General features: G+C 39.3%; 1 protein-coding gene across 1 annotated transcript; it reads right to left on the bottom strand.

The window, feature by feature from the left end:
- Positions 1 to 46: 46 nt before the first annotated feature.
- Positions 47 to 27,626, bottom strand: LOC112574749. Its single transcript, XM_025255986.1, has 3 exons — positions 24,680 to 27,626; positions 10,373 to 10,610; positions 47 to 9,099 (listed from the first exon to the last, which is right to left on the bottom strand). Exons 1-3 carry the CDS (start codon positions 27,185 to 27,187, stop codon positions 8,906 to 8,908), a joined length of 2,940 nt encoding a protein of 979 aa, XP_025111771.1. The 5' UTR covers positions 27,188 to 27,626; the 3' UTR covers positions 47 to 8,905.
- Positions 27,627 to 27,668: the final 42 nt, after the last annotated feature.

Below are 27,668 nucleotides of genomic sequence, written 5' to 3'. Positions count from 1 at the left end.
CCCACATGCAAACACACAACATTCAGCAAAACATAAAACATTGCTCTAGACAATCACAAAGCTACTGTATTTATTGTCATTTGAGGTCAAGTAAAAAGTGAGGCTTTGTACAGTGGAATGTTTTTGCACTTAGTCAAAGGTGTACATACAGTAAATTTATAGAACTTGTGTGGTTGGATAATGTGAAGGCTTTAAAATACTGTTCCCACCCCCCACCCCCCCCAAAAAAAAAATCTCTAGCAATAATTGTCCTGCACCGACCAGTTGTAACCTTTTGCAACAAATCATCCAAACTAGACACCATGCAGTTGAGAGATTGGTCAGTTCTTGAAAGGAGACATAGTCACAGGCCTATGTACACTGACATTTGACAAGTACAACCTAACAATCACAAACAGGGTCTATCAAAGCTACAAGAAAATATCTACTACAGAGTGCCCAAAAAACACTTTCATGTTCCTCTCTAAGGATGTTTTTGAGGTTAATAAAGGTTTAACTGATTGTGATTTCATTTTTAATCTGGTATCCATAGTCTGTACAAAGTACAGACTTTGCAAGTCCTTTGTGGTTTCCATCTTACTGTATATACATGAGACATGGGCTCTGGTTACTGATACAGAGAGGAGAATCCAGGCATTCGAGAACCTCAGGAGGCTGCCTTAAATATCCTACACGGAATGCCTAAACCAATGACTCTGTATGCAGCATAGTTACCACCGTGGTAAGACATCAAGAATCCCTTCTTGCAACGGCAAAGCAGCACAAATTAGTCTGGTTCAGTCATGTGACTCTTAGACCATTCTTCAGGTTACCTTGGAGAAGTGGAGTGAGGAAGCTGATGCCAAGCTAGACAGGAAGAACTGGCTTGCAAATGTGAAGGAGCGGACTGCTCACTCCACAAATAATCTGCTCAATACAGGCATGGGTGGCAGCCTTGTCAGGTGTATCTATTCAGCTGTTTTTCTTGACAAGCAGTACCAGCAGAACAGCATCATTACATTACTTGTCAGTTGCTACCAGTCAAGGGATAGGTGAATGAATATCCACAGGAAAGTGAAAAAAAAGCCATTATGCATGGCATGCCAGCTCTCCAACACTTGTGATCCAGAGTTTTGCTGCAAGGGTTAGAGTTACATGCAAAGCAGTCAACACTGTGACATCTAATAAGTTATTTGATTATCTTGTCCCCCTATGATACAAACACAGCAGAAACACAAATCTGCTATACTTTATAAACATATCCACCTATGTTCAGTATAAACTGAAAACTTTAAGGCCACATTAATGTTCCACAAGAAATATTTCCATATTTAGATTGAAAAAGCAATATCCAGACAGCACTGAGACAATACCCTGCTAGTATTCACATTGCTGCAACTGACATTGCACAGCGATATATGGTGAAGTTGGCCCAACATTCTATTTCATGCTATGGACAGTTTCAATGTAAACAAAACAAAACAGAAAAATAGGAAACAAGCTTTTACCCAGGCACAAGAAGGAATCGCGTTGACAACTAATCCACTATGCTCATGGACTGAAGCACATGAAATGTGCTTCAAGGGAAGTAACTAAGCTTTCACACCAGTAGAATGGCAACATGTTAACTGTTTGGTCAGGTTTTCAAAAAGAGCTCACTGGTAATCTCCAGCATCTTTTACTAGTGTCCTTTTTGTCTGTACCATATTACAGGGATCCACAGTTCTAGAAACAACAGAGACTGAAAGAAATGGAGCCGACATTCTTGTAACAATCTGGGTAGCTCAGCAGAAACCTCACCTCAAGTGTGCACAGACGGAAGGAAGCATGCAGGCTCCTCGGTACAATCCATAGTACAGACCATAACATCATCATCAGATATACAGTTTACAGTCAACCATGTGACTGTACAAGCACTTAGATATTATCTGAGTTTTGTGCACTTTGTGTAGAAACACGTACTCCACACTTCACATAGGTTTACAAATAGTGATCACTTGACAGCACAAGTTAGCTTTTTATGCACAGCATTGCGATGAAACGAGAACTGCCAGCTAGCTAAATGTTCACATATGATGTAGAATGCATAAGTTTTGCTTGAAGAAGTAATTCCAAGAACACAAGTACTCCTGATATTAAAGCAACATCAAAACTAGGTGACAAAATAAATATTCAAGAAACTAATCATATTTTATCATTGGAATAAAGCATAAAAACTATATCTAGTACAGAATGGCCCTTGGCCCAAAGGTAGATTGCTGTAGGTACAAGTGTCCCTCTGAACTGTCTGCATAAAAGTTGGCACAGTGGGTACATCACAGCAGCACTGCCATGAACTAGGGGGTGCATTACAGCACTATTGTCATGACATGACAGTAAGTGTATTCCAACACTACTGATGTGACATGTCTTAAGTGACAAACTATGTGAGCGGAAACAAATGTGACCTGTCCACAACTTAACTTAAAACAAACACAGTAACATAGCCTTTGACTCTGTGTGGCCAACTACATGAGTTACAACAAAAAAATCAGTTATGAACAATTTCAGGGCCATCACCACAATAGCATAAGACTTTCATATCACCTCAGCCTCTTTGTGGAGGACCATGCTGTCCTTTCTGCAGTGAGAATTAATCTTTATTTACTTTGTGTAGTATACAATCAGGATTCAGGTCCAGACGTGTCTCCCTACTGTTGTCTAATGTACCATACTACAAAACATGGCCCCTATATAAGAAGGCTTCTTTCAGTGATGCCAAAGACAACATAATCTTTAGCCCTGATCAAAAAGTTATATTCACAAATAGTTAAGACATTGTCAATCTGAGGCTTAGTTATATGCTTACATAGACTATGTAGTAACTATTCTATTCAGCCATGGCTACAGCATTTATTTACATTAAAATTCTTTATAGTTATCTTGTTCTATTACACAATCACACATCAAGCATAAGTTTAATCTGATTTTCAAGAAAACGCCAGAGCACATGGATTATTAAAAATCAAATAAATAAGCAATCCAAACACTTGCTGGGCCATATAATAAAGTTGTGAGGTGTTGTGCACTGTAAAGAAGCAATCTGTTTGGGAGTTTCCCTTTTAGCAGACAATCTTTGAAGATGGTAATTAGACAAAGAAGTCAAACTTACCCTATCATTTTCAAGTGTCCTAGCTAAATAAGCCTTTTTGTGATGCCTGCTAGGCTTGATCATCTGCATGAGATGTAAGGAGGGGAAAAAAAAGCTATAAATAGCTCACTTTAAAGCATAGAACTGTTGACACCATGCAGCCCTTTCCCCACAACAAAGACCATTCATACACACATGCTATGTCAAAGGGGAGGTAATTAAGAATTAAGCATGCCATGGTAGACAGAAGCTAGTGAAATGAAACAGAATCTCTATACATGAGCTTAATTCACATGTAAGTTCAACAGACTCTCATCCCTTCAGTTTCTCTCATGATTTATCTTACAAGGGGAAAAAAGGGCCTAGCTTCCTCCTGAACTGAAGTGTAAGTACACATAGACATAGCACTCATAAAATGCTTGCACAAGTGTTCTGATGCCAAGTTAACATTATGACATAATACTTAAATGTAGCACAAGCATACAAAAGTACTCCCGTGACATAATCTCAGACTCTGTTCATCATGAAAAATATCGTTACCATCCTACTCAGTAATTATTATAAAACAAAAATAGGATTCTGCACACAAGTGACAAGTGTACACAATTCTTAATAAAAAAAAAAGCAACTGGATATACAATCCAGATTCTAACCCAAAGTACGCAACTATGTACCCTACGCATAATACAAATTATATACACAATTAATAAAAGAAAAAATGCAGTTGCACTGAAGAAAGAGACAAAGGAATACATGACAGGTGCAAGACAACTGAAATATTACTTGTAAACAAAAAATCATCCAGAATTAACACAAAAGAAATATCTCAGATTGCAAGTTAAGTGGATTGGGATAGCAATTATTTCAGATTGATGACACAATATCATCGTGTCTGCCAAGATATGGCCAGGAGTCACTACTAGTTTAGCAATGACTCCTGGCCATAACTTCACAGACACAATAATACAGATCTAACATGACATTCAGAGCCTCAAACCTGGTGTTACTGAACTCTGAAAGTAATATTGCACTGACAAATATGAAACAAACATTCCATCTAGCAACTATGGGCAAGGAACCTGCTCTTAGAATGCTTATGAATACGAAATCATTAAGCTTAGGGCTGAAACATTGTCATCACTTAATCCTGAAGGTAATATTAAGTCTTGACTCAAATACAATCTAGCATTTTACATAAAGTCCATCAGTCTAACATCAGTTTGTTGTTAAATGCAATATGCAGTGGGCACCTTCTAGCTAATAATTTTTATCAAGGTTTGAATGGCACATTATTTAATATTTATAACCATTTAGCACCCACTGTACTGGAAATACTGCAGATGCTGTCACAGATAAAATAACTCTTTTACTAGCTATGGTTCCTTCACAACTCCCAGGGAGGCACATCAGATTTAAAGTCTAACCAGCCAGAAAAAGTCTGTGACACACACAAAACTGCCTTTTCTGAAAGATGCATCTCCTTGATAAATATCAGCTCAACTAAAAAAACATTTATTTATCTTAAAGATATCACCACAGAAACCAATGTGAGCATTATGTACTGAGTACAACTGTGCAGCAATCTCCACAAAATCAGAAGATAATAAAGTTCACTGTAAATACAAGTCCTTATAGCATAGAGGAACGAAATGAAATAGTCAATTGACTAGCAGCAATCATGACTGTGTGGATCAACCAATAATACTCTACCATCTTTGGAATGTCCTACTGAAAAAAAAAAAAACACAAAAAAACACCAGACCCAATTAAGTCACACAATCAAATATGAGAGGGAAAAATAACGATGATATACAAGCATAATGTTTTAGCTCAAAACACAACATCTGTGGAATTGATATTGACACATAAATATGACCCATGTAGTCTATTTCCCTCCTGCACTACAGAAATAAAACTATAAGTCTAAAAAAATAATAAAGCAAAAACTTCCAAACACTTGCAAAATTATCTCAATATACTGCATTATGTCATTACCAACATTAAGAGAACTATCAAAGTACATTATCCTTACATTATCTCAATTGGAGATCACATGTTTGCTCTGTTCCAAGTTACTTATAATTTCTGTATCCCATTACATAATTTCAAAAGTGGCATATACCTCTGAAAAAGTATCAATGATAGAACATTACTAAAAGTGATTCATCAAAAGAAATATCCTAAAAATACAGTATTGCGTACTTACACAGAAAATAAAATCATAAGAATATGAACAGCTTTAAAAAAATAAAAAGCAGTCTGTCATTACTGTTAGGAGGTGGAGAGGGGGGGGGGGAACTAAATTCAAAAAACCGCACACAGGAAAAAGCAGATACAAGTTACTCAGCAACTACTGTTGATTAGGCCGGGAACATTGAGATTGTTAGAATGAGCACCTTATCCCATGCTGATATTTCTTTACCTTCGCTTTTTCTTTTGTCATTTTTTATAAAAACTGAAATGTTTTTCAGTCAATTCCTTATAATCATGCATGCACACCTTTCAGAATCTCACAGATGTTTCTGGGGACAAAATGCATAAAAAGGGCTAAAAACCCAAGACAATAATTCACAAAAAATAAGAGACGAGTAACTCCAGACTATTCATGAAAAACATTATGTAAGCAACTGCTTCATGGCTTACAAACTCAATCATTTTCTACTACAGTGTCAATGTCATAGGATGTTAACTATGTGCCCTTTTCTAGGTAACATCCACAAAAAAGCAAGTAGAGATCTGAAATATAACTACAAGACAAAAATCTACAACTGCCATGTCAAATATATTTTTCAAAGGAAGTGTTAAAAATATAGTGATAGAAAAGGGAAGACTAAGGAAAGAAAAAACTAAAGATCATCTCATGGCAGCTTGCTAACAAATCTCGTCAAAGAACAAATATTCTGTGCTGATTTGTTCTCTTCCCAAACTGTTTATGCATGGAAAGCTAATTCACAATCTGATAAATAAAAGCAACAAACAATAACTTATATCAAAAATAAATAATTACTTTGCACCTCCTTTGTCATCTCCAACCACAGCATTGATTATCAGGGACATAGGGGCAAAAGTGAATGCAACCAAAATGTCCTGGTACTTTGAACACAGGAGTGTTCTGGCACTGGAGTCAGCAAAACATCTGGTAATGTATAAAAGCAGGTGATGGATTTCAAATGCTGCATGGCTAAGATGGGTGATGTCAAAGAAATATGCTTCACAGATCTGTGTAGTTAGTCTCAAAGCATAAATCCTGTAAACTTGTCAAACAAACTTTGTTTGAACATAAACCTTTTATACATCCTGCTGCAGGGGTGTGCGTGTGGTTGTGGTTGTGCATGTACAAGGTAAACCTTGTCTCCCTCAAAGAAAAAAAAAAACAAAAACAAAAACAAAACAAAAAATTCAAAACAAAACAAAAGAAAAAAAAATTGCAAACTTGGAGAAATTAAGTTTGTGATAAAAATAGAACTTGTGTACATGTTTAATGATATAGTGAAGGCAAAGAACAAACTCCCTTAAATCTGTGGAAACCATTCTGATCTTCTTGAGACCCTGTCCACCCACCTCACATGCATCTTCTCTTCCTGGTGCACCATCCTCTGCCCTTTTCTCCCAGTTCAACATAACCTCTCTTAACTTGCCACTGAATAAGATTGCTACACCATGTCCAGATGAGCTGCATACGTGAGTTGGCATTTTTCCTTATGAAGAACATGGACCAAAAAAACCAGAAACATCATGGATAGGAGTCTTCTACGACACTCCCCTGCCCTCCCAACCTGCAATATGAACATGATTGGAAAAATATGATCAACAACCCTCAAAAAATAGCACACTCCCAATGATCTTCATAATGATGGACAGAAAATAACACTTGACTACCGACTCAAGCTTCTCACATATAAACATGGTAAAAAGAGTAACACAAGACCTTAGATCAGGGGTGGGCCATTAATTTTCCCAAGGGGCCACATGAGAAATTGGGATGGTTTTAGAGGGCTGAACTAATATAGTTAACTCAGTTTTACCCAATACTGCATATATAGCATATATACTGCAGGGCGGGCCGGATCCGGCCCGCGGGCCGCCCCTTGCCCAGGTCTGCCTTAGATCCATATGAATATTTCATTGTTATATACCAATGGTTAAAGCTCATCTTCTAAACAGAGTATGCTACTTTCTCGATGTAAAGAGATTTTGGGTTACTACTGTGATCTTCAAAATTTACTAGATGCCCAGATGTGAGATTTAGTCATTCTAACATATTCCTTTCAAGGAACATTTCAGCAATTCTTAAATTCTGACACTGACAATTCTGTCCATTAATCCATTGTCCACTTGCCGCCCCCCCTCCCCACACCACATTCACCCCACTCATCAAGTGCAGGCACTCTGTGGAGCTGCTGCCTGTAAAATCTATACAAGGCCAGAAAATGTCTCACTGTCTTGTCCACAAGGTAATGTGATTTAACAATCAGCAAACCTGCCAAAAAATTTTAAAACACAGCAGACTGCTCTACACCAACCTAGCTGATATAACTAGAACTTCTAGCAATCATTAAGTGTTAAGCTTAATCTAAAAGATGACATTTAGGAAAATATATTCTAATCTAGAAGGTAAATTTTAGGAAAATATATTCTTAAGGTAAAGGATTCCTTAAACAGTAATAAATGGTGGGAGAAAAAGAAAAGAGAAGTAACTAACCAACCCAAAGGCAATAAACATCAAAAATACAACAGTCCTAAGTCCATCCAAAAGTTTGCTCCAAGCTAAATGTTTACAAAACCAACAGTCTTTCTGTTGAATGATATTCGTGACATTGCTAGATGACCTGCAGCAGTCCTCTGAGTGACTTCAGAGCTTTCTGGCCCTGTGTATAGTGTGAGATGCATCAAGTTTATAGCAGCATCTCAAAGCATACACACATATGGTATCAAAAAGCCCTATGTCGATAGAGACCAACGTAAAATGGCATCACCAAAATGCCAGTAGTATTTGGGAAGCATCTCGGTTACACTGTCTACGATGCAAAGAAATGAGTCAGGCTTGTCATAATATCTTGTTGTTTGTGGGATGAAGACCAGGTTATACTTGTGCACTTAACTTTGTAGCCATCTTCTCTATCATCCACTGCACCCCATGAGGTGCAGTCCGGTGGCGCAACGGTTAGCGCCTGTCACCAATACAGTGAAGGTTGGCTGTTCTGGGTTCAACTCTCGTCTCGGGCACGCTGTTCTTTCTCTACACATGGCATCTGTTTACAGGGCTGGCTGCCTTGCCGTGATATAGCCTTAGTTGCTGGCACGGCATAAAACCCCAATCCCCCCACCCCACCCCATGAGGCTAGCAAAAAGCCTACACAATCGTTTCTATCACCTCTTGCCACCCTGGTTCTTGTACAGTGAAGATGATCGACCTGTGAACCATTTCACTGCACACAGGCTTGTCAAAACCAATTCTGCATGCAAAGGACAGGCAGCAGCTTTCTTTCTATTTTATGAGGGATACTAAAGTACAACTGAGCAGATTTGGTGCAAAAATGAGAGGTGTGAACTTGAGAAAATGTGAAGCATGAGATAGTATGAAACACTAGGCAGCAGGGAATTACCTGCCTGACTACCTCACCAGCAAATGCAACGGTTTTCTCCAAATCATAGTCTTACAAAGACCATCAGCTTCCCAGCACCCACACCACCTCTCAGGGCATTCTCCAGAATCACTCAAGATTCTATGCCCACATTGAGCATCAGTCATAGGGCCACCATAGTACTCCAGTCCTAGCAGCAGCAGTACCAGCATTAGAACAGAAGGTCAGAGGTCTCATTCGTTGACCACACGTTGGTGCTCTCCTCATCAGATGGTCTCAAGTCCATGCTGTTTACATCCACAGGGTCCTGGATCTCAATGCTTTGTACAGGTTTTTCGGGCTGTTTGAAGATGGAGCCCATGACGTATTCCTGCTGAAACTTCCCACGATATGACTGCAGTGTAGCTGATGGGACAGAAATAAATTAATTAGCAAGATGAGAGCTGTTTGCAGACATCTGGCACACTAGGCATTATATGTTGTCACCTTAACTGGAATAAGTCAAATACAATGCAGATGGCAGACATCAAGGAGAGACATTATTTCTACACAAGATGTGTTAACATGTCACATCATACCTTGTAAAGAGCGTTGAGCTCACCTCCGTATGGCGAAATGTGATATATAAATTCTATTTTTATAACCCGTATAACTTACACAGTCAAGGAAAGGGGAATGACAAGAGTGGGAATGTGCAAGTCTAGAGCAAGAAAAAAAGGGGAATATCTATGCAAAATACAATGTGGTATGAAAGAATGAGAGACAATATAGGAAATATATAAGCCAGAACATTTAAACTAGACCTTCTGTTAAATTAATTGATAGAGTGATGTCCCTTTGCCTAACCAGTATGAGGTTTGACTATATTTTTGTTGGATATACAATGGTTTTGGCATACACTGTTGATTAGTTAGATCTGCATTCTGTGGTGATCATCTGTCTTAGTTACTGACACTTTGTCAGTTTGTGTGACTTGACTCTTTTTGATTGTCACTTTGGCCAAATTTGAGGCACTTTCTGGGCTGCAGTCAAGCCTTCTTCGCTGTGAAGTTGTTTGCTCAAGTCCATTGTTGTTAACTGCCCAGTTCTCAGCTGTGGTTCAGGCAAAAAGACTTAGCTAAAATTTCTTTCGTTGAATTGCTGAACTTGTGTCTGTTGTGCTGTAGTCCTGTTAAATAGGTGCCTTCCCATTGGTCATCCCATTGTCACTTACATTGACTGTTGGCATGATGCTCAAACAAGAGTTGTGTTGATCAAGCGATATCTCTGTTTGCAAAATGTAGGCCACTGTACCAAGGATTGTGAGCTGACATTACATAATAGCTTTCAGAAGCAGAATATTTATTGACTAGTAGAAGATTTCATGCCATGGCAAGGTTGTAGACCGCTATGTTGATGGCATTCACTTTTTTCTCAATACAAGGGAGTAAAATAACTGGGCATGAAATGAGTTCTTTGCTTCTGAGACCAGTTCCCTGTATTATTATTATTGTCTGTGTGTTTTTATTTTTGTAAAGCACTTTGAACCTGTCTTTGATGGTATAGGAAAACACTTTTAAATCAAGTTAATTATTACTTATTATTAATTCTTTAATAATCAAATTGGTGCATGACCACAGCAGCAGAACAAGACATTACCCGACTGGAACATGACTACAGCAAGTGAACAATACATTACCAGACTGAGACAATGCAGGAGTGGACATGAGCAGCCGCTCTCCTAGCTCCAAACTGGTCCCATCTCTTAGAAATGTGCCAGGTGCAACATCCCCATCATCTGATGACTCCGTTGGACCTGCATCATCCTGCAGCACAAACACCTCGTCCGGGTGTTCTCTCAGATACTGCTCCAACATCCACTGCTCTGAGGGGTACTCAAATGTTTGAGACAGGTTGTCATGAAACCTGATGTTGATCTGCAAATTAAAAAAGCAGCAACTAGAGAAACTGTAAACACAGCTGAATACTGCTATTATCATGCAATGTTGATGTAATATTAATTATGTAATATTAATTGTGTCTGTGCCACATCCTCAACATCAGATGGCCCGAGAAGATCTCCAATACAGACCTGTGGGAGAGAACCAACCAAAAACCTGCCAGCCAAGACATCAGGAAGCAGAAGTGGGGCTGGACTGGTCACACCTTACGAAAGTGAGAAGACAATTTAACAAGACGAGCTTAGGGCTGGAACCCACAATGGAGGCGCAGGGTTGGGAGACCCAGACAGACATGGAGGAGATCAGTCCACAGAGAGGTGGAAACAGCTGGCATAACATGGTCCCAACTGGAAAGGGATGCCTAGAACCGGGTCTGATGGCAGGGTGTGGTTGCGGCCCTATGCTCCACGACAGGGAAGTGGGTGGGGGGCAACAGCGGACGAATAGGAACAAGAAGAATCAATGTAGATAAATGTTTTAACTAGCATTTAATATTTGCCTATATACATGAATACTAGACATTCATATGAGAGTCCTTTGAGAACTTGAAATAGAAACTTTTTTGTATATGCCCAGAGGTTAGTGCCAAGTTACTTAGATGGTAACACTTCTTATTGTTATCACACACTGTCACCTGACAAGAACATGCATATTTGTACTGCTGTGCACTTAAAAGCCAAACACAGGCCAAACACTGCTTACTAATTCTTAGCATATCCAAGTCACATATTGCAAGTCTTTGTGGGCCTTGGAGCCATAAAACTGACAGGACAAACTCAAACTTTGCCATGGCCACCTGTTCAAGCACACCACATTAGTGTCACTGGAGTAAAGATAGGTCATACAGCTTAAAGCCCATGTGTAAACAGACTGTAACATACAAGGGCTTCAACAACTAGCATACAATCTTTTGACATGTGACAAGAAGTATTGGTAACTAACGTTGGGTCACGCATACTGAAGAAGGTACGAACCGTCAAACTTAAGTAACTGAGGTATTCAAATGAATGTATGCTGGGAATGGCAGGTGTGAATATTAATTGCTTTGTAAATGCACTTCATTTCTCCTCAAAAAAGAGGTCAGGAAGGTGAAAAACTATGTCAAAGTCAAGCTTTGGTGCACCAGCTCATGCAGTCATGAGGTCTATAAATTTCTCTCTATACATATCTTAACATCTGGGACATATAAACACAAGCTGACACAGTTGGTCCTGCACAAAAAAACTAATCCCATCTAAGCATTGGGAGGCACACATGCAGTGACTGAAAAGTCTAACCAACCAACAGTCACAAGTAGCAATTTATACAGGCAGTTTTAACCAGGTACTACCAATGTACCATTTCCCACCCATCCTGGGTCAGGACAACTTGTATTGGCTAGACACTATGATGTTGCTACCATAGCGCTTTGCTTCTCGGAGACAGGTAGGACTGGAATGCCAGGTATTCTTACCTGTCAATGAAACAGGTGAATAATACATTATCCAAGAGGCTTGCCTTCCTACCTGACAGGTTACAGTCTCTTGACAAGTATATGGCCATCAACTATCCTCACACTCTCTCTCACTCACACACACATACACACTAACGCAACTCTAACTTTTCTCACATTTAACACACACATCTCACAAACCAACATTCGACAGAAGAAATAGGGTTAAGAATAAGCAGTCCTTTCTTTACTTGCAAGACATCTATGGCACTGACAATAAGTGACAGTCTATCTTTTGAACCTGTCGACACAAATCAGTGGTATCTGCTACACCTTCACACGGAATGATATGTTCACATGTATGTGTGTACACACAAGAATGTGTGCACGTATGTGTAGTACACACAGGCAATGTGTATGGTATGGGTTTGGAGTTAAAAGAGGGAGGTGTTAATCATAACAGCTTAAGAGCTAAATCATTTTTTGCTGTGATTTTGTGGGAAACATGAAATATTGATGCTTTTTTAAAGAAATTGTTTGGTTGAGAAAATGAAGCCTGGGTGAACCAGGAACCTTCCTGGGGTCCTCATAATAGCAGTGCATGTGTGTGAGAGAGACAGACAGAAGGAGCATGAGCACATGCATGTGCTCTTTGATAATTTCACAATCTCATGAAGACAACATGCACACTCATTTGTCCGAAGCTGGGAAGTACATAAGAATTATCAGTCCCAAACAGATTAAGCCAGTGGGAACCCAGCCCCTTCTTCTTTCTATGGCCAGGTTAGCTACACAGACAAGAATATCCTGTACAAACTGCACACAGAGATGTGTATCTTCCTGATTGTATACAGAGAAGTATATTCGATATAAGGAGCCTACCAAGTCCAAAGTCCAAAAAGTTGCTTTTCATAACCCCAAGGAGGCATTAGAATTGTATTTACATACAATAAGTAAATGTGCAGAATATTTAGATACAATTGTATATAGACTGTACACAGATATGTATTCAGAATGCACCGAGACAAGCACACTGCAAATGTATCCTGTCTTCTGCAGTGGTTTAGGTTGTGTTTTGTGCCAGCAACTAAGGTTATATCACTGCAAAAGAAAGTAACAATACATTAAAAAGTTAGGAAACAACCCCCCCCCCAGGTAATACAATAACATTAACAATAAAAACCAAGATAAGGAAAAAGGATAATATAAAAGAGTATCTTCTGCAGTGACCTCTGACATAAAGAAACAGCTACCTGGTTTTGTCTTTTCACAGTTACCATGGACACATGATCTAGAATCAAACATTTCCTTGACACTCACACAAGAAAACTCTTTTACACCACCCACATCCAATCAGTCATTGACTATGCCTCTACCCTCTGGGACTCCGCTAGTGGATCCTCCATGAAACCTCTAGCTAGTGTTCAGAGGCGAGCAATCAAAGCCGTCCTGCTAAAACCGAAATTAGACCCACGTGACTTCACCTCTCTAGGCGTCCTTCCTCTTAAAAACAGACTCAAATTTAACAAATGCATTTTCATGTATAAAATACTGACGGGTAAATTATCGCCCAGACTCTCTCTACTATTTTCCACCAATAACTCTAGAACCTTCCCAAAACTGAATATCCCCTTTCCTAGACTAGACCTCTTCAAATCAAGTCTGCAATTCTCAGGGAGCGCGCTATGGAACAGCCTCCCTCTCCATCTCAAACAATTGCATTCCCTGACCTGCTTTCGACGCCATCTATCTCAATACGTTCAAGATATATAGATAAGCCCTCTAATTCCTACCAACTCCAGGTGACCTTGTGAATATATGCTAATCTCTTCTTTAACCATCACCTTGTACATATCCACCCTTCTCTGTGCTTATTATCTTTTTATATTTAATGCTTAATTAATTCATTTATATAGTTAATTTCCTTCCCTGAAAAGGGCGAGGGCTAAGTGGAAAAAAGCGCTCAGTTGCTTATTTTACCCCTCGTTAATAAAGAATTGTCATTGTCATTGTCATTGTCATGGTGATAATACCAGCTTACTTGAGTGAATATTAATGATCAGGTAGCATCTACCACTACCCAGCACATGGCGGCCAGTCCGATCACAGCAGTGAAGCATTCATAACCATGACAACGAGGATCATCATCATTATCATCATCAAACTCTTCAGTGGGTATAAAGTCTGAACTCATTTTCAGAACCCTTAAGTGTTCTCAGGATGTGCCAGCTGTTTCACTCCACCCCAAGATAATCTCACTTTAACAGCACAAAAATACTCTCAGGATGTGCTAGCTGTCTCATTCCCGTCTAACATAATATCAAACACTGCTTCAAGGTCTGTAACTTTACAGAGAATACATTACACTTTTTTTACAAAGTACTTCGTTCTCTTGAACAGCAATCAATGAGAATAAAAATTTAAATAAAAAATTACTACAAGTCAAGCTGTTAGTCAGCTGCAACAGTACAGGTACTAATGAAATGGGCATTTCAGTATGTCAGGGATGAGTTCAAGTGCTGGACTAGTCCCCTATGATGTTGCTCTAAACATCTATGATGTTGCTAACAAAGCATAAAGCAACCAACCTGCACCTGTAAACTCCCTTTCTGTTTTATCTGTTAATCTGTTTTTGACTGTTACAGCATTTAGTTTATCTGTAGCAGCACTCGCACTGTACAGGTAGCTCATAGTTTAAGATGATACCACTGATACCAGTTTGACAGTTACAGTTTTGCAGAAACAGTTCTCTACCTTATAACCTATTTCCCTTAGCTGTACTTCCTGGTTTAGTTGGAGAATGCTACAGATTGTGTTCACTAAATCTCTCTCTCTAATTTTTGACTGATGTATTTCTTGTCAGAATTAAGGGTGCAATAGAAGGTCTTGTAGGAGACAATACACTTCCTTGTCTTCCAGTTAAAATGCATCTATGATTAAAAAATATAACTGATGATCTACTTCTGTTAACAAAATACATTCTAAAGCCAATGCCTAACTCTAAGTTATCTCCATATTTATTACAGGCACAATCACAAGTATGCACGCACACACACAGCCACACACATACTCAGGTACATCATGTCAGCAGAAGAGAAGTAGCTGACACCTAAAATTATGAAGAGGCAGTATAAGGTTGGATTAAGCTGCTGTTGCTCTGATCCCCACAAAAACAAAAACACAAAAATAGCAAAGCCATACTGCAGACAGACTATAACTCAAGGCTTCCAGCACCTAAGTAAAGCTGACAGCCATGCATAAAAATTGAGGTCTGCTCTCCAATTCATAATACTCATTACTCATAATTTTAACCCTAACAAACATCTATAATCTGTTTTCAAAGAAGGACTCAACAGGATGTATTTCAGGTTCAGTGTAATTTAAAAAAGACATTAACCATCTCACTTGCTGCATATATCGCCAAGGGTGTGTTGTAAATTCTCAACAATTTTAATAATGCAACAAAGTATGGAAATATATTTATAAATAATGCTGATTAAGGCATCAACACTTTCTTTTAGCCCAGACTGACCCAAAGATGGTGAATCATCTGCAGTAAAAGTTATCAAAGACTAGTGTCTAGTATAGCTATGGGGATGCAAAGAAACTGACAGTCACACATTGGGTTTGATGCCCCCAGATGCCCATCTGAGCTGAAGTGCACAACCTCCTTAGACCTTAAATGCACAGTTCTGCATGTTGAAATATACAACATGATTTTAAAATGAAGTATACTGAACAGGCGACCCAACAAACATGAAATCCAAAAATTCAGAGCAAGAATACAAAACAAAAGCCAGTAAACTGAGAGACAAAGACTGAAAGAGCTAGACTGCACCAAAGGCAGACCAAGACATACATGTTCAACATTCTCTGTAGTCAAGGGACTTGACAGCACGCTCGTTTATCTTGTTAAAATTGTCCATGAGACAGACAGCAAATGAAACTACAAGATCAGGTCTTCAGCACAGAAAGCTAAACATCATTAAGGTAGTAATTCATGTTGAATCTTAAAGTATCATTTTATATCTTTTCTAAAAGGTATTTAGACAATGTCTTTTGTGCAGCTCAATATTAACAGTGCAAATAAAACTGGTCCTGTGTGCCTTCATGTGAAAGATCATGTGACTGATGGCATTTTCTACTGGAAATGAAAGACTGACATTTGTGCCTACTAAACAACTTGCAACTTACAAGTGTTCATTATAAAGGATTCATATGCTGGTTAGATGTGCATGGTAGTTACGTGGGATGTGTCAGTTAATGAAGCACACATAATAATCTCAGTTGTAAATGTTGTACCATATCATTTTAGACATTAGCACCAGCAGCAGAGTTTTTGAGTTACATGAAGTAGTGTACATTGTTGTACTTTCAAACCCAGGGAATAGTGCGCATTGTTGTACAGTCAAACCCATGGAGTATTGTACAGTCTAGTATTCTCAGACCTACAGAGTTTTGTACAGTATTGTACTCTCAAACCCATGGAGTATTTACAGTGTTATACTATCAAGCCTTATCAGATTAATCATTAATTATTAATACTAATGTATGCATACACACATTCAAATATACACAGACACAAAAACATGCACACATGTATAAGCACACACACCCAAACACATTCACATGACCTTTTACCATTTATTTTACCTCTTTGTCAATACCCATTTAAACACTTCAACACAGCTAAGAAACTGTTACACCAACAGGAGCATCGATCATCACAAATATCAGCGTATCAACTTTAAAATCATTTACACTGGCCATTTAGAAAAGTGCTACTTTGCAGACACAAGATTTCAGAAAATGATTTTTTTCTTTGACCATCAGAATATTGTTCTCTTCCCAACAGCAAGCAAAATAATAAATCAACATATGATGCTCCATAATCAGCTCATTTACAAAGCATCATATCCACCAATAAATATGCAATACAATGTTCAATATTAAAACCATAGCTATGAAAAAGAGATATAAGTACTTTTTCTCATTCTGACTTTTCTAATGAAATTCATCTTTAAGGACATCTCAGACTTGTCTTTGTCTTATTTACAGGTTTACAGATATCTCGTCCAGTAAATGAAAATTTAAGGTGGGAGGTTTCATCCCTCAAGCCTGATGTCTGACTTCTACAGTTCAGGCTCCTCTCTTGCTACTGTCATCCAAGCAAGACAAGACAGAAGGGGTTCATCTCATGATTTTGAGACAAAACTGTAGTATTATGTGTGTGTAAAAAAGGATGGTTTTCATCTATACTCTTTTTCTTCTCATCCCTGAAGTGGAACCACAGGTACCAGTCATAGGAGAAACATGACAGCACATAGCAGAAGTGAACTCAGGCAAGCAGGGCTGGTCGTGCACCTGCATGGTTAGTCACCCAGCTTTTTTTTTACTTGCCACAGCATCAACCGCCTTGAATATATGGCATGGTATCATTTCAGATGACATGACCGAACTAGACCAGCTTCTGCTGCTTGACAGTAGCAAGCAGAGGCTCCTGGGTAACCTGTATGCTGGGTCCCCTAAAGCCTCAGCGATTAATCACACACTTGTAAATCATAATCTGCAGTAAAGCCACAGAAATTATATTATCTTAGTTGAACCCTGTTATCATACTCATGATATCACCTTATGACCTGTTCAGTACCCAAAACCACAATTCAACAATGCATGTTCACCCACTCCAATAACACGACTTGTCAGATGGGCTACTAGCCACCGCTGGACCATGTTAATCTAAATGCAAGCAGTTTGGTTAAGCTTGGATCCCACAGCAGGGAGCAATTAGGCAATAGCAATGTTTACACCTGCAGAAACTCCTTATCTCTTTCAGGATCAATATCTCCTAGTCCCTGCCATTTGCACAGTTACATAAGACTTTCAAGTAAGCTGCACTTTGCCCATTTCTTCAGTGAAAGGTCTCGAGCATAATGGCTGTGACATTCTTTCTAAAGGGAGACTTTTCTTGAAAACATCTTGAAAAAGTGCAAAGTTCAGGAAAAAAAAGATTTAACACAAAGAGATCAAATATATTGCAGCTTATCCCGTAATTAGCAGAAATGTATGATGACTCAAACAGCTCGTCTTCCAACATTTAACTAATAATTTATTTTTGCACTAAAAAATCAACCAGTTAAGCACCATGATCCTTGGTGCAGCCTATCACAAAAATATTGATTCGAACGAATTCTTATAAATGTTTTCAGCTTCAGGCATTCCACAAGATTATAGCAATCCGTGCATCTGTAATGGACAGATGATTTGTGTTCCATGCAAAATTGTGTCAGACACAAGTCTGAAGCTTTCGCATCCTACAGTCAATAAACCATCTACAGCCAACATTTGAACAGCTTCAACGAACCTGTGCTGATCAGTGTGGTTAATGAACCCTGTGACCATTTAAAGAACCCTTACTGATGCCTTTTCTTAAGATGCTTAAACAAAATTTTTATTTAAAAATTCTTTTTCTTCAATATTTATTCTCAAGTATTGTTAAACTCAACACGTTAAAATTAACAGCAATCACTAGCTTAGTGCTTATAGTTCTATTTGATTTACCTTGCACCAAATGAGCAGTTATTTTGAAAAACACTGATTAAGGGCTCAATGAACATTTGTAAAGAACTCTTACCAGAGAAGCTAACTTTCTGTCTTCATGGGAGTGGGTTGAACTTTTGACTTCATCTGTCATATTTATTCCAGAAATTATGAATGTTCGGTTTATTTAGTAGAAAAGTGCAGCGATTTAGCACTATGGGGGAAAAGGGAGGGGGGAGGAAACCAGAGTACCTGGAGAAAACCCCTCATGCCAAGCCCTGCAAACAAGTCTCACATACAGAATGTCCTGAGAAGTGAACCCTGAGCCACTCACTGCAGTGATGACAAGCCAGTGTTTTAATCACTACACTACTGGGCACCCGCTTTTATTGTGAATGCACATGCTTATGCCCCACGTGTATACTTAAGGAACTATGGTGAATGAAGGAAGCATAGTATGCAATCTGTTCAGCTGACATAGGATTGTATTCACTGCAATTTGCTTCTCTGGCATGCAATGTTATGATGTCACGGAAATAAAATTTTATATAATTAAAAAAAAAAACCTCACTGTGATCATGGGGGAGGAAAGGAGCTTTTTCTTTGCTTGCCTCCCCTCCCCTACCCCAACCCCTGGAATGCCAATGCTTAAACTTTATGTTCCATTAAAGTCTCATATTACCAAATACAGAGTGACAAGTCTCTTACTCAATACAGAGTAAACAGAAACATTTACTGATGAACTATCCTCAAAACTCCACTGGTTTCCACAGATTTTTTTTCCTGCCAGAATCCATCTGTTTTGTGACTACAAATTGCATGCACAACAGAATGACGATTGGTTACTAGCATCCTGAAATCTTAGTGCCAAATGTTCTAATTTCTGTTTAGAAACAGCATAATTTACTTTACAGTACCAAATACAATTCCTTATATAGCACCAAATACAATCTATGCATGGAAACAACTCTGTTTTAATAAAGCCTGCTACTAGACCTCAATGTGCCACTCAATACTTCTCATTTATAACATCAACTAATCATTGTTAGAACTGGTAAGACTGACCATATAGTGGCCATAACACACACACACACTGCAGCTCCTGTTACAAGCCTGATCTTCACACAAACCATTTACAGATCAGAAGACATTGCATTAAAGATGTTTGCATTATGTCCATGATTGCACTAAAGTATACATATGTCCATAACTGTGTTAAAAACTTGTAGATGCCACCTGCCAAGCACTTACCTCTTTGCAAGTGCCATTGGGCAGGTCTCCATATGATTAACGAGTTTTTAATTACTATGCTGCAAAACAATGGAATTCTCTTTCCTTCAATATCCACTATCTACCCCCCATCACATCCTTTAAACATGCACTAAAAACACATCTGTTCCAGGAGCATTACTCCTTACATCAATCAATATAGTTGTTAGTAGTAGTGATGATAGTCAATTGACTAGTCTGCCTGCTCCTCTCCCTCTAAAGATTTATGACACTCTTCATCCTTACTGTTTGTTTAGTGATTCCTTTTTGTGTCTTCTGTGTTTGTCTTTTATCACTTGCCTGCATAGTTGCTTCTCCTTAGGTCCTTTGTATTCTGTCCATGTCTCCTACTTGTCTTAAGCAATGAGAGCATGATTCTTTGGAACCTTGGTTATGTGCTATATAAACCACAGGTTGTTTATTATTATTATCTTAAGCAAAGTGAGACCTGGTGTATGTGCCTTATTGTCAACACACCAAATTATTCAGCAGTGACCCATAATTTCAGGGTCAATTACTGCAGTCCTGCTGGCAATTTGTGTAAGGTGCAAAAAAAATCCTGTCAGTTTCATACCCTTTGTTTCCTTAACCAAGAACATGATGAGAGACCTACTACTGCAATGATCAACCATGAAAGTGCTTGAAGGAAGTACTATTGCACTGATTACCTTAAACCATTCCTGCAAGAGCTACTGAAGTAATTCTTCCCTGAAGTAAAGTGAATGTAGCCCTTAGCAACACCTCCAGTTATATTTTTCAGAGAAAAGCAACATTAAAATCAGATACGAGTTTGCATCTTAATATGACATGCTAGTCTTTAAAGCCAATCAGTAAAATAAGAACTAACAAAGAATTCAACACTGTTGGTAAATTCTGCACATGATCACTTCGAAGTTTAGTAGGACAGACATTTATGCACCTCAAGACCTATTTGAATCTGTACAATGAATAATAATAATAATAAAAAAAGGTTAGCTTACTTCCTTAATAATGTTAGCTGAAAAAATGATAACACAAGGTACATTTGGTTGATTCTGAGCTTGAGATTTTTTTTTTTTAATAATTCAAAAGTATTCTGTCAAATGTTAAGATTAGTCGTTGAGATTAGCCTGTTCAGAACTGGGACAAAATGTCCCACAGCAGTTAATATTGCAGCACACATCTAACATATCCTGATGCAGTGACATGACATTCCACCATGTCCTCTTCAGCATTTCCTGACACTCCATGTGTCAGGCCTGGCCCCAGCAGCCCTGACCTTTAAATCATACTTGGAAGTTCCTACAAACACTACTTTTGAAGTGATATCATTGCTATATTGTACTTATGAAACAATACAGTTTGTCAGTCTGTATCCCTACTATCAAAGTCTCTCTAAGAACTTCAGCCACAACCTGTTAAAGCAAAAAAAAAAAAAAAAACTCAAACTGCTGACATCATGCTACAATTTAATAACAGGCTCTTTGTACTTCTCCCAAAAATTTTTTTAAAAATGCTTTTTTAGACGAACATACAACAGCATATGAGAACATATATAAATATACATTTGTAAGGGGCATACAATTCAACAATTATACTGTAGATACAATAAACTGTATGTACACATTTAAATAAAAGCCAAGAGAACCTTATAGCCATACATTTATTATAACTGTCTTTAATGCTTTTAATGATAGCAAAATCTTGTATAAAATACAACCAAAACTTTATGGTGATTCTCTAGAACATTTATAATCAGTAACACCCTATCATCAGTGATGCAGTTTTTTGGTTCTTACTAGTCCTCCATGTTTGATATAAGTGCCCTGGCTACTCTGGTGATAAAATCATTTTTCACTGCCAGCTGCTACCAACATTATCAGAGCAAACTATATTAGCTAAATTGGTAATACAGTGTACTTAATATTGATAGAAATATTGTGACCATTTTAGTGGACTTTTAAAAAAAAATCTAGAAAATATTTTGCACCACACTTTTATTACAAACTCTTTCTAAAACTGTGTTGTCTATCTATAAGCTGCAGATGCAGTGATATGGCTACCAGAGCAACTGACATCTGATTTACAACCAGTCTTATTAATCACTTTAAGTAGCCAGTTAGTCTTTATTATCTACATTAAGAAACCAGACCAAAACTCCATGAACATTTGTGGACAATATGCTAAGCATGATGGAGGTGTGAAGTCTTGACACAACCTGCCAAATATATAGTCTTTTATTTCTTTTCAATTTGACACACACCAAAGATCTCTTACTTCTACTAGCCTGACACAAAGCCCGTCGTATGTTTCATCTCATGCACACTTTTATTGTCTGTTTGAAACACATGTTGTCTAATTATCTGTGTTCAATATCATCTTGGGGCTGTCACTAACAAAGCTTTAACCATGGCTGGCTGGGTAAATTGTGGCTTGGGGGGAAGCACACCACGAATACAAATTTAATGTTGGTTATCTATGCTGAATGATTCTCTGAGCAGAGCTCACTTCTTCCTGAGTGCTATCGGTGTCATCTGTTGCCTGAAGCTAAGTGTGCTGGGAAGAAAATGAAATTCAGCTTCAATGGAGTAATAGCTGTTTCATTGACACAGACAACATCCTACAGCCTTTGTTCGCTGCAGCATATGTTTCATGACGTTTCTCTTATAACCTCTTTGACACACTACATATTCTGCACAACTCAACCCTTCTCCATGGTTAATATCAACTCACTGAACAAAAGTAAAAACACCATTTCTATAATAAAAAGCACAACATCAAGTGCTAGACAGGTGTGAGGACACTCCAAACCAAACAAGGATGGTGATACAATATTGCCATACACCCATCTCAAGTGTGGCCCACAGGGATGGTGCTGTAGACAAAGGAATAATCTCAATAATTATCACAGCTCCCAACAGCTTGTGAAATACAGAAGCTTGACTACAACACAAAGTGGCTTGCCATCATTCTTCTCCTTCCACCTCTACCCCCGAGCCCAAACAAACCCTGCAATGTGAGACAATCTTTCCTCATCAAGCTTGTGCCTGGATAAAAGGCACAACCTCTTAAGTAATCCAAGTAACTTGACATGGTGGCAGTGCTCTAAACCTAGCTAAACACCCTACAGAGCAGCCAAGAGCAAACTCTGACCCACATATCCAAACATTCACACATGCAGCTTTGCAGGCCTGTACCATGCTGAACTCTGAGTGCATAAGTGCTTGCACAAGAGATGTAGCCAAGCCTTGAAAACACTCACATCACTCACATTTCCAGAGACAATGGCCCAGTGATGCCCCAAAACAATGGCTCTATTACTTTGGTCCAAGAGTCTACTATAACCTCCTGGCACCACATACATGCATTAACAAGGCTGGATCAAACCACCATGACAAAAACTTAGTGCTGACTTGGTGTAAGACACCATCAACCAACCCATCCCACATGTGCACACAATTCCCTAGTATCAAGTCCAGAAAGCTTTCTCATTATCATTAATCATTTTATATAGCAATATGTCTGTTCGTTTTTACTGCTTTATGACACCGTGCAAGGCACCAACTTCAGCTGAAGAGATGTTGGTACCTTCCACTTCCTTTCCCGCTATAGCTGCTATGCCTGGAGTTTCCAGACAACCTGGCGACCTATGAACTGATTAAGTGTAGCTTCAAAGATATGAGGAACATATTTGAAACAAGCTAAAAACACATCAAAACTACACTTTTCACAAATACATCAAATAAAATCCCTTTTTGTTTGTTTTTTTTTTTTTGCTGTCAGGTAAAATTTGGATGAGATCCCATATTGTGATTTTCTACTGGCGGTTCATGTGACTAAGACTAAACACCATTATTTCTTGGTCTTTAATAACAAAAAGTCTTTACATCCAAACAGCCACATCATAGCAACAGCATGTAGGTGCACAACATTTTTGGCAAACTTGTTGGGTTTTTTTAAACAGATGAGTCATTGTTTTGTTGTTTATTATGATCAATAATATTGTATCAAAAGCAAAACTTTCCCAGAAAAAAAAATACAGAAGTTTTGCTACTGACTACACTCACAGACTTAACACTAAGATAATGTAGTTTCTGTAGTGTTGTTAATGACCATGCATCAGGATAGCATGCTGTACATAAGTAATGTTAAGGACTTCACTTGGATCTTTGTGCTGAACAAGGTTAGACTTTCCCAAAGATGACATGAAAGAGGAACCTATCATAATGGCAGCTTGACTCAAGAGACATTTCAACCCTGATTGTAACAGGCCTGTGAATACTAGCTGGTGTTGGCAATCACTCTAAACGGGCCTGGTCATGGGCTCATGAAAGTATCAATTGGGCTGATATTAACGTGATGTTTATGATTTATATGCAGACTACGACAGGTGCTGCTGTAAAAGAAATTTGTTCTTAAACCATTGTCACTTGTTAGAACTAGAAACTGAAATGTTTCCGAATTTCTCCTTCTCTCCTATTCCTCTTCCGTCTCTCTGACAATGCATTTATATAAATTGTGGATATACACATGCACAAACATACACATACAAAGTGCACATCCCATTACCACCACCACAATGTTAATGTTAACTGTGTTTGGTCTCCTGCGGAAGGAAAAAGCATCAATGGTAACACCCACTGCTCCAGAGTCAACAAGTGCAGTTTCGGTTTTTAAAAAAGTATTGTGCACTTGACCACATTCTTTGAAGCAATCAGCATTTGGTTTCTCAATGAAAATTTCCAACAAACAGTCAAAATCATCAGCATGACAAGCAAACAAACTGAAAGTGCTTCATTCATTTTCTCTCAGCCCAGCAACTTACCTTTATTGTGCGATTCTTGTCTAGTAAAGATCGGCCCAAAGAAATGTTGGCGCCAATGAACTCAATGCTGCAAGGTTTAATCTCTCGAGGTGTGACACGGTATCCCCCATCTGAACCAGGATTCCCACTATCCTCAGAGGTCAGGCTGCTAAGATCCAGGCGAGGGACACCAACTTGAGGAGCTGTCCTGGCCGCCTGCTTTTCTCGACGCTTTTTCTGAAGCTGACTGCTGTCAAAGATCTGTGAAACACCACCAGACTTGTTCTGACTGCCAGCCTCCATGCGCTTGCGCACACTTGCAATCTGGTTTTCAATTTCAGATGGCACACTTGCAGCTTTGTCCTGTTTTCCAAGAGACTGGACAGGTGTCAGACGTTTACAAGGAATCTCACTACCGTCATCTTTACCATCATCTTCATGCCGAGTTTTGCCAAGCCGCACTCCAAATAACTCACCTGGTGGTCCAGTGTGTATCGCCTCAGAGTTCTGCTTCATACGCTGAGCGATAATACGCGGAATTCCTTTAATTGGCTCTGTCATTTCCTGAGTCTCCATGCTGACTGGGATATCCTGTTTCTCTTTGCCCTCTGACTGAGACACTGTTGTAGGCTTGCCATGCTCACGTTCTACATTTGAGACTAAATGAAACGGAATTTTTTCTGCTGGCAATTCAGGTGCCATAGTATCTTCAATACGTGGTGATGACCAGCTGTCTTGTCTACTGTTTACAACTTTCAGTGTCTGCACCAAGTTTCCATCACTGCCATCAACCTTATCCAGTGGGACAGGTGGTGCCCTCCCCTTTTTGTGCAAGACATTGACTTTATTCACCTTCTGCACATCAGTTTCTACTTGTTTTCTCTCCGTCTCATCACGCTTTGTATGTGATGCTGTGTCAACAACCATCTCCCCATAATCCTTTACACGTCTTGGCTTTGAGGGCTTAGAGGTATCCTTCTTAGAAGTAAAAACAAGATAGCGGTTCTCATCTTCACTCTCTGTTTGCTTTTTGAATGGAGCAACTGGCATCACAGGACTAGTCTTCTTGACACTGGGGGTAAAGGAGGGGGGTACACTTGTTGCTGCACTGGTAGCAGTAGTACTTGCATCACTTATAGTCTTACTTGACCTGGCTGGAACTACAGGTCGAGATGCAGGAACAGCCTTGACAGCAGCAGTGGAACGTCCTGCTGGAATGGGTCTGCTGGACTCAGTGGAAACCAACGTTCTATCATCAGAATGAAGCTCAGCAGTAATGCCACTGTTTGAAGATAATGCCAATGAAGAAACTGTTGATGAGGAAGATGAAGATGATGAAAAAGATGATGATGTGGTGTTTGTAAGAGGCAATGGTATTTCTGCAGGTATGGATGTATCCATGCTGCCAGTATCATTTACATCCATTGATGAGGATGATTGCCTATCACCATTTCTTACAAACTCTGCAGTCCTAGGAAATTCAAAATTTCTGGCAGCATCCACCACTCGAGGGGAAGACTGAGATACATGGGGTCTTACCTCTCTAGGGGTGAAAGCCTGTCCTCTAGCAGCAGGATCAGTAGGGCTTATGGGTGAGTCTTTGCGATCAAAGTCACCCCAACTACTAACATCTCGAGTAGGGCTAAGAGGCTTATCTCTGCGACTAACATGCTCTGCTTCTGCTTGAGCAGCAGATTCAAATATATTGCGTACAGTCAAAACTGTGTTGGGTTTTGGAAGTTCGTCCACAGCGGCCTCATCTTTGAAATATGTGGCATGAGCCTGGGACCGGTCATCTGTAGCATCACTGTCAACCTCTGCATCAGTGGCAGAAGGCTGAGGAGGGGGGTTCTCAATGAGGATGATGTTCTCGGGAGCTAGTGTCACATCCGGTGCCTCGATGTGGGAATCTCGAGTGGGCTTTGTGGGGGAAGGTGGGCGTTCCCACTTTCTATCCACATGACGTAGAGAAACCTGGAGATGAGGTTTTCTGTGGCTATTGTTAACAGAATCCACGCTTCTGGCGCGATGCTTTTGACTTCTGAAGCTTTCTCGTCCTCTCTCTCGTCCTCCTATTCGTGTTTCCTCCGTATGATTGTCTTCTGTCTCTGCGGTATGCTGATCGTTTCGTAAAATATTCTCGACGCTGCCGGCGTGTTTAATATGAAGGTAACTGGGCGTTGGTTCTTCTCGAGTGCTCAGAGAAGCAAACTTCCCCATTAATTTGTGTACAAAACCAGAACCAGGCTTGTACTCACCCAGTTCTTCACGAAATTGTAAGGTACTCTCTGTGTCTGAATGTTTAGCGCGTACCGGCAGAGACGGTTCCCTTGAAGTTAGAGCGCGGGGGTGACGCACCCCAAAAGATTTATAAAATGGGTTGTCGTGAATAGATGAGATATGGTCCGGTACAGGAGAAATAAAATTACTATCGCTCACCATGTCAGGGTTGTTTCGTAGACCAGCCGACATTTTTCTGGTTGTGTGTACTTCCGTATTATATTCTACAGGAGCTGCCACCCCGTTCATTGCCAGATAGTGACTGCTACTGTCGCGTTTCCATGTCACAGCTAGCTATGCCATCCGCCTCGGCACCTAATGCAGAAGTAACCCTTGCGTCACGATCTTGGACCCATGATAATACTGCTGTCATAACAAGACATTCATTCATAAATATTCTGTGATGTCACGCAACAGGATGGACATTTGTACCGATACCGAACTAGTTGACTTCTGGTCCGCTATTGTTGCAGACGTACAGCTCGCTGTCGAGCCGAGTTGCTGTGACGTCACGCTGCACGATGGGAGTGTACCATCATGACGGCCGCTTTTCACATTTTACTGCCCTCTTACCCTAAGCTACATTTTCCACATAACCCGCACATTTTCTACGCATGATAAGCTGTTACAATTGCCCTTAGCAACAAATCCACTCAAATTTTGTATATATAGACAAGCGGTATTTTTTTAAGAACTGTTACCTTTGACCCACATACTACTGCTCCCTGTC

This window comes from Pomacea canaliculata, linkage group LG11 (genome assembly GCF_003073045.1).
Source record: "Pomacea canaliculata isolate SZHN2017 linkage group LG11, ASM307304v1, whole genome shotgun sequence".
Lineage (NCBI taxonomy): Eukaryota > Metazoa > Mollusca > Gastropoda > Architaenioglossa > Ampullariidae > Pomacea > Pomacea canaliculata.
The sequence above is the reverse complement of the archived record's forward strand: the minus strand, read 5'-3'. Positions and strand labels throughout refer to the sequence as shown.